The following is a 13,816-nucleotide window of genomic DNA, read 5'->3' as shown; positions in this document are numbered from 1 at the left end:
AGCAAGCCTAGTTCCTCCCTGCCTTCAGAAAGCATTCAACAGACATATCGGTGATTAGAAAGCTGATCTCAGCCATTTAACTTGCTCCTTCAATCAAATCTAAAGGCAAACTGTATACACATTGTTAAAGTGTAGCATACATATTTATTCATTTAAAAATGTGTTTGTTTATTATTATTATTATTATTATGTTTTAATTGATTATAAAAAAACCTATTTTAAGTAGTAGTAAATGTATTATGGTCCTTAGACCAGCTTAATATTTAAAATTATAATTCACAACATATTCAAATTGCTAATACAAGCTCTATGAAGTTTGGATGCAACAAGACAAAACTTGGCCACATTAATAGAGGTAACAGATTTAAAATTTGACAGCAAAAAATCCAGGTAAAATTGATCCGTATGGCCAGGATGATTCTTTAAGAGAGGAGCAATAAACTTAATACGAGCATCCCTATAAAAATGACAATACAGAATAACATAAACAACTGACTCTATATCCCCTGAGCCACAAGGGCAATGACGCAGTGCATAAGGGACTCGTTTATACTTCCCTGTCTAAGAGTGCAGAAGGAAGGGCATTCAAACGTGCAAGGGTCAATGCTCTCCTAAACTTAGGTAAAAACATACAATAAAGAAAAACCTATTTTGAAAGAGCGAGAAACCACACTGGATGTGGGGGGGAGTGTTGTGACCTAACAAGGGGACAGTTTGTCAATGCTGCACCCAGCTACTTTCCTCTGTAACGGGCAGAACTGGCCCCGGAGGTGCTTCCCGCTGACTTAGCTATTTAAACAATGTACATCTATATCTGCCTCTCCAAACTATTTTCTCTAGCTATCACATCTTACAATATACCAGCAGTAACACATCTCTCTCTGCAACTTTTCTAGTGGTGCAGGATGGAATTCCCATTGAAGGACAAGGTAGGCCCTGTGAACCATTTGGGGATGGATTGTAACTTATGCACAGCACAGTGCACATGGGCCCTAGCCTAGGTTTTCTTTAGTGGAGCTTTTGGATTTATGAGTTTACCTTCTAAAGCTAAACTCCCCAACTGGTTGCTGTTCTTCAGCTATGGGTTTAAACGCACCTGTTTATTAATGGTGACAATGAAGAGATGAGCACGGGTCATTCACAGTATCAGCAGTGCTAAAGAGAGCCGGTGTAGAGGTTAGAGTGCTGGACTAGGGCTGGGGAGACCTGAGTTTAAATCCCCTTTCAGCCATGGAATTCACTGGGTGCCTCTGAGCCAGTCACCTAACTCTCAGCCTAACCTCCCTCACAGGGTTGTTGTGAGGATAAAATGTACTTTGGGCTCCTTGCAGGAAGGGTGGGATATAAATGTTAAAATAAATAAAATATAAAAACAGCTTCCATAATCATTGACGTGATTGGGTTAGGCAGTTTCCTTTCAGCTATGGGATTTCCCTTTGTTCTACCAAGGATATTATCAGGAGCAGAAGAAGATTCTGTCCCACATGGCTTGTGGTTTTTTTTAGAGCTCAAAGGGAAGAGCTCTGGTCCAGCACATCTGAGGCAAGAAACCATCAAGTGTGACTAGGACTTGATTTGTTTTCTGCTGCTGGGCCTTCCCAGATATAATCCCAATGCAGAGTGTTCAGAAATTAAATGAATTTTTCACCTATGGAGTCCTCAGAAATTTGGACCACCTCTTAGACACAAGTGTTCTCCCATAAATCCATATGACAAATATTTTATTTATTTATTTATTACATTTTATATCCCGCTCTTCCTCCAAAGAGCCCAGAGTGGTGTACTACATACTTAAGTTTCTCTTCACAACAACCCTGTGAAGTAGGTTAGGCTGAGAGAGAAGTGACTGGCCCAGTCACCCAGCAAGTATCATGGCTGAATGGGGATTTGAACTCAGGTCTCCCAGGTCCTAGTCCAGCACTCTAACCACTACACCATGCTGGCTTTGATCGCCATAGGATATGGGGGAGATCAAAGCAAAGAACTTACAAGTGTGTGCACCATGCAAAATAGATGCATATTAATTTCACTAAGTGCCCACTGGTACTTGTACCATGCACTGATAACCCTCTATGTTGGGCTCACATAGATTTGTAGATTTGTTTCAGTACCATAAAATAATGAAAATGTCCAAATTGTGAGAGCTATAATTTGTCCCTTCATGAACTGGATAGAGAGCAACAAACCCAGGCTTATAGCCAGAAATGTTGTGGTGTGAGGGCCTAGGAAGGCAGAGAATCTTTGCAGTACAACCAGAACATAACATAGGTGTTAGAGATGGAGTTCCAGTGCATCGACCTTTTGCACCAACTATCCTAATGACCACTAGGGGCAGTGGGAGTAGAGGTAGTTAGGGTCTCCTTACCTGTCCCTGCTTGCCACTACTCTATGACCCCTGCCTTGACTCCTCAGGTACTTCCTGTAGTGAGTCAGTCCTCTTCCCTTTCTCTTAGAGAGCAGATGGAAAAATATCTCTCTCTCCCTACCTATTCATTATGTAGCTAATAGATATGATAGGTCTTTCCTATCTCAAATGTATTTCACTAAGAAACCTATTTAGTTTAGACTCTGCAGTGATCTCCATGCGTGTTCCTTAAATAGCTGCAACAAACTAGTTTAGACTCTGCAGTGATCTCCATGCGTGTTCCTTAAGTAGCTGCAACAACTAAACTCTGCACTCTGTAACTGGAGTGGTAGCTTCCTTGGTGCTTTGCTAAATAATCACAAACCCCAACAGTAGGTAACCTAATATGTTTAAAGAGATGTGACTGTATTAGTGAGCAATGAATAAAATTCTGCCTGCAGACTTCTGCTTATACCTCCAAACGTGAAGGGGTGAGAGAGTTTGTGAAATGAAAGCTGAAAAATAGAGGGAAGGCCCAGGAATGTCCTCCAAGAGGGTGAGGTCCTCACAGTCCCCATCCCTAAGCAGACCCTGATTTCTAACTACTCCAATTCTGTCTACAGGGCCAGAGGTCTTGGAAAACAAGTGGCAAGCCCTTCAGAGGGAAGTGAAAAAGGAATGTGCTACATTCTCTCACTTGTCTGCAGATCTGTGTGGCAAGTTTTTAAAGGCCTTTGTGGCTCTAATGAGAGAGAACGACCTCTTGCAAGAACTGGAGTTCCAAGTAAGGATCTTTGTATTATGGTTGGAGCATATAACTTCCTTTGGGCCTTGTGGTTCTTTCATTTCAGCAATGTCACCTTAAGTGGCGCAGTGGGGAAATGCTTGACTAACAAGCAAAAGGTTGCCGGTTCGAATCCCCACTGGTATGTTTCCCAGACACCTATGTTGGGCAGCAGCGATATAGGAAAATGCTGAAAGGCATCCGCTCATACGGCGCAGGAGGAGGCAATGGTAAACCCCTCCTGAATTCTATCAAAAGAAAACCACAGGGTTCTGTGGGTGCCAGGAGTCGAAATTGGCTTGACGGCACACTTTACCTATACAGTCTAGCCATCACTGCCCTCCCATAGCAAGACAACTCCCAGATGGACGTGATGGGCCTCTCCCATTACTCTCTTCCACACTCATTAATACACTGTAACAAGAAAGGACCAGATTCTTCTGCTGCTGTTGGACAACATGGAGTAAAAAAGATTTCCTTTCTTTCACTTGTTCGCTCATTCACCCCTGTGACAAGGTCCTCAAGTCCGGCACTGACCTGCCAGGCAGTTTAAGCTCTCAGTGTTCCTCCTCCACCAGCATTCTGGGGAAGTCACTGCACAAGGATATCCTGCAGGCAGGCAGGGAAAAGCCAGGCTCCCAGCAGCCTCTGGCATGTCATCTTGAAGGCCAAAGTTAAGTTGCTGGGAATTTAAAAATGACAGTGCTCGAGCCTGAAATGTTACAATGATCCTGAATGACTTCAGACTGTGCCCTCTGCCTTTCCAGCCCTGATCAACTAACATTATAAAACCTTTTAAATGATAGAAGGGCAAAAGGAGCAACACTTTTTTCAACATTACTCCCCATTTTTCCTCAGTGTCTTACATTTCCATTTCATGGGATCAAAAGGAAAAAAAATTCTCCTAAAATAACTAGGCTTTGTAGAAAAGGAAGACTTCTAAATCTGAATAAAAATGGACAAATGGCCCAAATTCCTGGCATTCCCCAATATTTACAAATAAAGCTATTCTGAGTCAAGTCTCACCATGTAGCAACCTTTCCTTTCACAGCTGTACAACCAAACTCCAGATCATAAGCTACTATAACAAGTTGGTATTAACACCTTTTGCTCTCACTCAAACCCTTAGCTGGAACAGGCTCGTGAAAGTACCGATCAAGCCAGACTGATGGCTGACAGACCAGAGCTGAAAGATCTGATAGAGAATTTACAATATTCCAGTGGAGCTGTCACCATTCCCATTGTTGAGTCAGTCCTCTATTTCCTTCAGGCCCTAGATGGTAAGAAATATCCCTTTTGGACACAATCGGGGGAGGCAAGTGTTACACTAAATAAGCTTATAAGCATTTGCAGTTACGCTACCGAAAATGTCTAGTTAAGATGGTGTTCAATTCCTGACTGCACACCTATCTCTTGTAAAAGCCTTCAGTAAAAAGTTCAATTATATTTGAAAACTGTTGTTCATGTCTTTTGTTGGCATGTCTGTAGAAGGTAGTTGAGAGAGCTAACCTCTAATTCAGGGTGGTCAGGCTGGACAGGTGCTGGTGTAGATGGACGGAGGAAAGGACAAACAAGGATAACTGGAGATAAGTCATGGAGAGGAGCTATATCTGGTGGATTTATCAGCTGGCAAGCATGAAATTGTTAGGCTATTCCATTAGAGATGCCTGCCACATGCAGGCATCCTTGTGTGTGTGTGTAAGCGCATACACACACAAAACGTACTTGCAGGATGCACAATCACTCATCAACAGAAAGGACCCTTCAGGGCTGCTACACAATTCCAAAGACAGCCCTAATGGTGCAGCAACAGAGCTGCTGCAGTATGTCTAAAGATCGATTCCAGAAGCAGTGCAGCGCAACTACCATTGTTTCCAATAAAAAGCGTGCTGTGCTGCTACCCAGAAGCAGTTTGTAGGCATTCCACAGCAACCCCATTACTACGCCGTCAGGGCTGCCAAGTTGCACAGCAACCCCCAAATATCTTTTCCATCAACAGGAAGCCGAGCATCATGTAATCAAGAGAGAGAGAGAGAGTGTGTGTGTGTGTGTGTGTGTGTGTGTGTGTGTGTGTGTGTGTGTACAGTAAAGTTGCTAGAAGAATATCACCAAATGTTCCCACATTTATCAAGCTGCTGCTGAAACACCACTGAGATATCCAGAACTCGGTTAATGTAAACTATTCAGTGGCCTCTCAGTGTAAGAGGTCACTGAATACTGGTCATGTTCCTTTCAATATCCTAGCTAGCCAAGAACAAATAATGGTTAGTGCTACTGTTATTTCTGACAAGAGACTTGTCATTCTTTGCTTCTATCATGCATCTCCTAGAATGAGACCCTTTCCTCAAACTGACTGTTTTTCTCACTTTCCCAGAACTGACTGACAACCAGTTGACACTCCTGGCAGAATCTGTGGAGAAAAAGATTGTATCAAAACAACTGGCACTGGTAAGGGGGGAAAGTCCATTCAAACAAGGCTTATGCTTTTCAGGGTGCTCAGCTTTAAAAAAAAAAAAGGAATCTCAGAACATGTTTATTTATTTATTTAGTATGAATTATATTTGTACACCACCCCAGACTTCCATCTCTGGGCAGTTCCCAGAAACTTAAAACAAATTTAAAATCACAAGTCTAGTTAAAAAGCTTGGATGAATAAATGTGCTTTTAGAGACTTTTTTAAAGTTGTCAGAGATGGGGAGGGTCTCAGGGCAGCAACAGAGAAGACCCATCCCAGTGTAGCCACCAGACAAGCTGGTAGCAGCTGCTGATGAAAGTTAATTCAAGTTGAGGAAGTTAAATTCTTTCTTGTTGAAGAAAGGCAACATACCACAACTGTAAATTTTCACAAGTCCAAGGGCTACAATTCATGCACGTTCTTATCTTGTGGATCAGACTAGAACATATGACCCTCTATATAGCTGTGCCCCTTCTAGAAAACTTCCCAATAAATATTTGTGGCCACTAACCAAACTGAGGGGTATTATGTTTGATGCTGCAATCCTATGCATACTAACTGGGAAATAAGCCTTGATGAAGTTTGAAGGACTTGCTTCCAAATAAACATGGGATCAGTTTCACACATTATATTCCAATGATAATAGCAATAAGTTGCCACACACAAAAACCAACATGGTACCTCTGTCATTAATTTGATGTCAGTTAGTTGTTTTCAAACGCTTTAGTGCTGCTATTACAGATTAGAAAGTTTCAATTTTGCTTTTTTTCCCCTTGAAAGGCTGAATGCATCATAGTTAATGGCTCCAGCAACAAAACATGGGAATTTACTGTGGATGCCCATACCTTCACTGAAGATGAACTAAACATAACTGGAAAAATGTTTGTAATAAGCGGAGTGACAGTGCAAGAAAATGGAACCAAACTTGCTGGAACTGGAAATTTTGCTGCTTTGTCAGCTCTCAGTGCATTGTATGTGGCTTTGTATGCACTGAGTGCTCTCTCCACATCATAGAATGGCTCAAAAATCTTCAGGCCTAACTCATCCATTCATTCATTTGATTGCTATACTGCCCTTTCAAAAATGGCTCAGGGCGGTTTACACAGAGAAATAATAAATAAATAAGATGGATCCCTGTCCCCAAAGGGTTCACAATCTAAAATGAAACATAAGATAGACACCAGCAGCAGTCACTGGAGGTACTGTGCTGGGGGTGGATAGGGCCAGTTACTCTCCCCCTACTAAATAAAAGACAATCACCACGTTAAAAGTGCCTCTTTGCCAAGTTAGCAGTTAGCTTCAACATTGAAGCTAAACAGGTTTTGCTAACCCTGGGTGGTTTTTTTGGCTCAAAAGTAATCTTTATTGCCTGCTACTTGGTTTACTTTGCAATTTATAGCCTTTTTCTAAATCACATTTCTGATCCTCTAAAATCCTACAGTAAGCAGCATCTCACCTGACAGGGGCTTCACCCATCCCACACTGCAACACCCTTTCAATAATTGCATTGGCAATTGGTGCTGCTGCTGGAAAAGAGGAGCATTCCATGATCTATTTGCCAAGATGGAGAGATGTGGCATAACAATCTGAGAACATTCTCCAAAATGTCTACTAGGGAGGAACCTCTGAAATTCAGAGAAAATTTCAGTTTCTCCTTGAGGGAACTCTGAAAACCTTTAAATTTGTAGAGAATTTTGATTTTGGAGAATTTTTAAAAAATCCTATTCAACAAATAGATATTTAGCAGGTGGCTGTCTTCTGAAAGTCCTGCCCTGTTGACGGTTATTTGGACTAGTTATCTATGGTACAATATGGATGAACTGTTTTCAAACAGACCAAACCATTATGTTTTTATACACAATTGTTAACATTTATAAAACCTGTTCTGAACCCCCAAGGCAGTGAGATATAAATCAAATAAATATTGAGGGCTAACTGATAATTATGTCTGGTGGATTCATGGTTGGAAAACCATTGGAAAACCGTACTCAAAAAGTGCTCTTCAGTGGCTCATCAAACTGGAGGGAGTTTCAAGTAGAGTGCCACAGGGCTCTGTCCTGGGCTGGGTACCAGTGTTGCCTCTAACAGGGATTCCCAGATGTTGTTGACTATACCTCCCATAATCCCCAAGCAAAAGCCATTGCAGATGGCCTACAAAGCCCCACTACGGTGTGAGTCCATGAAATACACCCTTAGAACTGGGGACTTCCTGTTTTACAGCTCAAGCTCTTAGCTACTGCACTTCACTAACATACAGATGCACGTTTATTATCAAAACAGATTCTTATCACAGACATTTAGCTAATATACTTAAAGAAAAAGATAAAAGGTGGTTTTCCAACAAGTTGGTGTATGATTTCCAACATATAAAAAGGTCCCATCATGAGTTTCTTGCAGGTCAATAAGAACATGTTGTAACATTCCCTCTGAAACATTACCGCACTACATTCTACATCAAAGCGGATGTATTATGGAGAAAAAACTGATGCCTTCCTGCTGATTAAACAGAAATTGTGGCAACACTATCTTTGTCACATGGATATTTTCCAACCTAAGGGACAAAATGTAATGGAAAAGCAAGCAGTGCTTCCCGCCCCATCCAAATTATCTGCTCTATCACCTCCAATTCCAACTGTTCCTCCTTCAAATGTTCAAAACAAAACTCACAAGCCACCACTATTCCGGCTGTTCAGGCTACCAGAAAATGTCTAAAAAATTCCTTCTAAAAAGGACCAAGATATGATTTACATATCACTCTGGTATGTGTGAGCCACAGAGGTAATACACAGAATGAGGAGGAAAATTAAGATGCACTATTATAATTTAAAAGTAAAATTGCATTTTTTTAAAAAAAAATAACCCAGGAGGCAAAAGTCCAGACTGGGCCTTGGGATAGTGGTAAAAGCAGAACGCAGTGGTTTTTGACTGGTCCTGTACAAGGACCCAGAACAATACCTGTTTATTTACTTAAAGTATATAATTTAAAAGGGGGGAAAGCTGGGGAGGGACACCCAGCCTTGTTTTTAGCTTTTAGCAATTAGCTCAAAAGGGGAGAGGGACACCCATCCAATTCCCCACTCACCCGCCCTGATTGATTGGCAACCCTGTATGGAGGCTCTCTACTGTGAGTCATGTAACTAAGAGGTAGGGCCATCCAAATTAATAAGAGACAAACAATTACATTACTAAGAGATAGGGTCATCCAAATAAATAAGAGATGTATTAATCAGACATGTTACTAAGAAGACCATCCAAATAAACAAGACATCTTCCTAGGAGTCAGAACCTAGGAAGAGAACAATGAGAGTCATAGGGGTGTCCAGTTTCAAATGGAGACTAAAAAGAACATAGGAACATAGGAAGCTACCATATACTGGGTCAGACCATAGGTCCATTTAGCTCAGTATGGTCTACACAGATTGGCAGCGGCTTCTCCAAGGTTGCAGGCAGGAATCTCTCTCAGCACTATCTTGGAGATGCCAAACTAATTTGAATACTTTCCTTTCACTAATTGATAATTACCATCTCCACAAGTTAGCCCACTTGTGTCTCAAACATTCAGGTATCCGCCATCTTGAATTGGAGTGGATGACATTGTCACAAACTCTACTGTTGTGGTGTCCCTATGTGACCCTACAACTGTACCAAATTTGATCAAAATCAGGCAGTTCACAAGTTAGCCCACTTCCAGCTCAAATGTTCACATATCCACCATCTTGGACTAAGATCACAAACTGCACAGTTGAGGGGTCCCTATGTGTCCCTACAAATGTTCCAAATTTGGTTCAAATCAGTTAGGCAGTTCAAAGTTAGTGCACTTGTGCCTCAAAGATTCACATGTCCGCCATGTGAACGTTGACTTGGGGTGGATGACATCATCACAAACTACGCTGTTGAGGTGCCTCTGTTTCCCTGCAACTGTACCAAATTTGGTTCAAATTGGGCCAGGCACTGCAAAGTTGACAGAGGGATGGATGCACCAACAGACACACAATCTGATAAGCTTAAGGAATTTTCTTAAAGAAAGTAGGCTCTAGAATCCAGCAGCTTTCATTGAGCTTTTCAAACATTGTTTGACTGTTGCAGTTTCTCACTGGATAAAGATAACTTCTACAATCAAATTTAGCACAGCATGCTTTGCTTATTATTGCTTCTGTAATTTTCATTAGATCAAACTTATTTTTAAAACCATATTTGAGAGTTTAAGATTTAAAAAATATTACTTTAAAGACTGATTTAATTACTAGATATACTTATTTTTTATTCCGTGTATATGGATATGGCATTAAAGTAAGTTGATTAGTATGTATTATTTATGTGCATCACCAGATCAACTTTTTATAGGTTTTCAACATTGTTTTTAATGTTGGCTTATAGTAAAACTGATTAAGTTAGTATGTGAAGGGGATATTTATTTATTTATTTATTTATTTATATACCAGCCAATCCAAATGGCCCAAGGCAGTTAACATCCAATGTCTTGCACATTCAGTTCTTAGAATCCCATAGAACTACAGCTCCCAGGATTCTTGAAAGAGGCATAACATTAAGTCAATTTTAACCAGATTTAAAATGTGTAACGCTGGATACTCCTTTCCCCCCAATTATTTCTGTAACAGAGAATCCAAGAGCCTATGAAGCACCATAAGTATCACTTCAGTTTTATTTCTATCCTACTATCGTGGTTAATTTCTAGTGAGTGGGGAGGAATGTCAGAGCAAGAAACTAACTATCAGTCAGTCAGTCAGTCTGTCTTTATTAATACAGCCAATGGCCAGAATTACAAAAATAAAATCATTTAGAATTAACAACTTCATTCCGAATAACACCACAAATATAACAGAATTTAGCAACATTGAGTAAGTTCTCCTCTTTACAATCCTTTAAAATTAAATTTAAATAATCAGTTTCAGTTAATCCTGGAAACAGGATAAGTTGAGGTGAAATGTATTTCTTCCTAATATCACTGTAAAATTGGCAATACAAAAGAACATGAGCCGTCGTCTCAACTTCTCCCGATCCACACGGACAAACACGGCAATGATAAGGAATATTTTGGAATCTCCCCTGCAGCACAGCTGTATTCAAGGCGTTACAACGGGCCAAAGTTAAAGCCCTACGAAATTTAGGTACTGTAAGAAGAGATATATATCTGGCTGGGGAATAGCTTACAGTTTCGACATTCAGGAAAACACCCCTAGGAATTAAACTCCTGTCAATCTGAGATTCCATATCGAGAATCCTTTCCTTAAGTGTGCCCCTAGCCTCCTCATAAGGCAAACTAAGGATGGCTGCAGGTGAAAATCCATAGTACTGCAATCTCGCTTCAATAGCTTCCAACCAGGCTGAGCGATAAGAATCTTGAAAAATCAATGAGACAATACCAATAGGCCTAAACATCAATTTGAGCCAATAGCTCAAAATGAAAAGCCATGCCCAGGCTTCAACTTTAATCAATCCTGCCTCAAGGCGCAGCACTACTCTGGGCACACAGCCAGGTACTTGAAAGATGTTTTTCAGAAAGGTTGATTGTATTGCCTCAACTTTCTCGAAATTGGAGTATAGCCCCAACTGAACACCATACAGTAGTTGAGCCCTTACCTTTGCATTAAATAGTTGGATGGCTGCTGGGACATACTGAGCACCTCTAGAGCGGAAAAAGGACTGGATCAAATTAGCACTTCTTCTTCCACTCTGGATAACATAATCTCTGTGCAGTAGTCGTGATCCAGTAGCAGAAAAAACAATCCCGAGATATTTAAATTGTTTCACTTGTTCAAGTTGGACTCCATTAAAAAACCAGCGATGTAAAATAGGGCGTCTTGCAAATACCACAATTTTAGTTTTGGAACAATTAACTTCCAGCAGATTCAACTTACAATAATCATCAAGGGCACGCATAGCTCTCCTTAAACCCACTTGAGTTCTAGATAAAATTACCGCATCATCAGCATAAAGCAAAATGGACAAATGTCTTGTGCCTAACTTAGGTGGATGGTGATGCAGTTGATTCAAGTGAGCGATCAATGAATTAATATATAGGTTAAACAGCAAGGGAGCCAAAATGCATCCCTGTCTAACTCCTCTAGATACCAGTACTTCCTTAGTAAGATGCCCAACTCTAGAACAACGAACTCTGATCCGAGAATTATTATGAAGCTTGCGAATGAGGCATAGAAGATGACGATCAATTGTGGATTCAGACAGCTTAGACCATAATTTATCACGCGGGATCAGGTCAAATGCAGCCCTAAAATCGATAAAGGCGGCAAAAAGAGCAGCCTTCTGAGCAAGCACATATTTCCCAACAAGATGTTGAAGGATTAAAGCCGGATCCAAAACTGATCGATCCACTCTAAATCCAAATTGCTCATCCGATAGAATGTTTTCTCTATCGCACCAATCCACCAATTTGCCATACAGATGCCTAGCATAGAGTTTAGCAATAGTACTAAGTAAACTAATTGGGCGATAGTTCTCTGGGAGTCTCCTATCTCCCTTTTTGTAGATAGGAATAATGATTGCTATGCCCCAATCACTCGGGATCTGAGTGGTTCGGTCTATAAAAGTGAATAGGGAAGCTAAAACAGGAGACCACCAAGCCATGTTACTCTTAAGTATCTCTGCGGTAATATGGTCAATACCTGGGGCTTTGAAGAAACTAACTAGGAAACCTACAAACCCTTCTCCACAACCCAAGGGTCAAGCAAAAACTGTTGCAAGGGCATAGCTAGGGGCGGGGGGCCGTGTTTGGAGCGGGGGCCCCAGGTTCTTTGAACCCATCCGCTCAATTACAGCTACACCATGGTTACTCTGAAGGAAACGCATTTTATACCTATATGGTTAGAACTTCCCATCTATTCCTACTTCAGATAATCCAATGTTTAGTCCAGTGTCTGAAAACAGAGGCCGGGGCTGCGGCAACAGTCGCCTGTTATTCTGTGTTTAAGCAGCACACTATCGAGGCTTTAAAAATATCTTCATATTATTATTAAGAAAATTTCTTCACTCCCTTTTAATCAGAGCCACCACCAGAAGCCCGCTCAAAAGTTGTTGTTGCTTCCTTCGAACATGTCTCTTTTGGCAACACATTCGGCTCAAACACACACACGACCAAAAAACAACCACCACCACCAACCCGGAAAAGTGAAAAGAACACCGTCACCGGCGCGAACAACGACGAAAATCCCCGAACGATGACGGGTAAACTCAGCCCACTTCCGGAAATTGTCGAAGGTTAATCAAGATGAGTCAGGAGCGAGCGAGTTCCACTTCATAAAGTGGTAGACTTGCACTTCCTTTGTCTGGAAAAGGAACTTCCTGGTTACCTCTGACGCCTTCCGCCACCCTCGTTAGCGAGGTAAAAGTGGTACCTGTTCATACGCGTCAATAGAGAAACCAAGACTTTTTTGCACCAGTGATTTAAAAGCAGGGTATCGTCACCCCCTCAGGAGTTTATGCTATTCTAATTTAGGTCTTATTCTGTAGAGTAATTTGAATGAATAGATCGCTTTATTACGATCATTAATGTTGGTGGCTTTAATACATACAAACAATACTACATTCAGATAAGAATTCAGTCATACAGAGTACACCAACATAGAAGCCTGGAGTAATTTATATATTTCCTTTTAATATTTAAAATTGCCCTGGAAAATCCAGTAAATTCTAATGTCTATACTGAAGCCGGGGAAAGTGGTTTGCAAGAACCTTGCAATATAATCCACACCATATTGTAGATGGGACGGGCAGTGCTCAGTGGTTAATGACGCCTTGAACATTTTAATGGGAAGGCGAATTATATTAAACCAGACAACTCTGTAATGAAGCCCACTGTTAGCATTGCCGGATGAGAATGGGTCGCTGAAACTTAAGAGAGTGGCTTACGACAGCCCTGCAGTGTAGTCCAGTGTCTATGTAGGAACTTCAAACCATCTAGTACATAGTGGCCTTTTACTTTGTACAGCACTGGCAGTTAAATAGCGCTTTGAAATATAAATAACCCCATCCCCGTTCACTTGAGGTTAGCGTCTTTTAAAACTCGATTGCAGCTACTCAAAATTCCTGTTGTATCCCAGAAAAATGCCATAAAAACCAAAGCCACAGCGCACTCTAGCCTTCCTAGCTCTAGGAAGAGGAAGAATCATTACTTGGGTCTCCGTTCCGCCCCCGCCCACTTCCTCCCTCGGCGCTCGGCTAGCCGAGACTGTTCCAGTTTTCCCGTCGTCCCCCG

At 41.2% G+C, this 13,816-nt stretch overlaps 1 protein-coding gene across 11 annotated transcripts in view; it reads left to right on the top strand.

The window, feature by feature from the left end:
* The window catches only part of GSDMA (gasdermin A), a 34,810-nt gene extending 24,880 nt beyond the window's left edge, over nt 1–9,930 (top strand). For all 11 annotated transcript variants that reach the window (XM_053259106.1, XM_053259112.1, XM_053259113.1 and 8 more), the window contains 5 exons: nt 897–929; nt 2,968–3,128; nt 4,258–4,408; nt 5,503–5,576; nt 6,364–9,930. In XM_053259106.1, coding sequence (XP_053115081.1) covers nt 897–929; nt 2,968–3,128; nt 4,258–4,408; nt 5,503–5,576; nt 6,364–6,597 — 653 coding nt within the window. In that variant the 3' untranslated portion in view covers nt 6,598–9,930. The remainder of the gene's footprint in view (nt 1–896; nt 930–2,967; nt 3,129–4,257; nt 4,409–5,502; nt 5,577–6,363) is intronic.
* Nucleotides 9,931–13,816: the final 3,886 nt, after the last annotated feature.

The sequence above is a fragment of the Hemicordylus capensis genome, chromosome 6 (genome assembly GCF_027244095.1).
Source record: "Hemicordylus capensis ecotype Gifberg chromosome 6, rHemCap1.1.pri, whole genome shotgun sequence".
Taxonomy (NCBI): domain Eukaryota; kingdom Metazoa; phylum Chordata; class Lepidosauria; order Squamata; family Cordylidae; genus Hemicordylus; species Hemicordylus capensis.
This window is presented reverse-complemented; position numbering and strand designations above follow the sequence as displayed.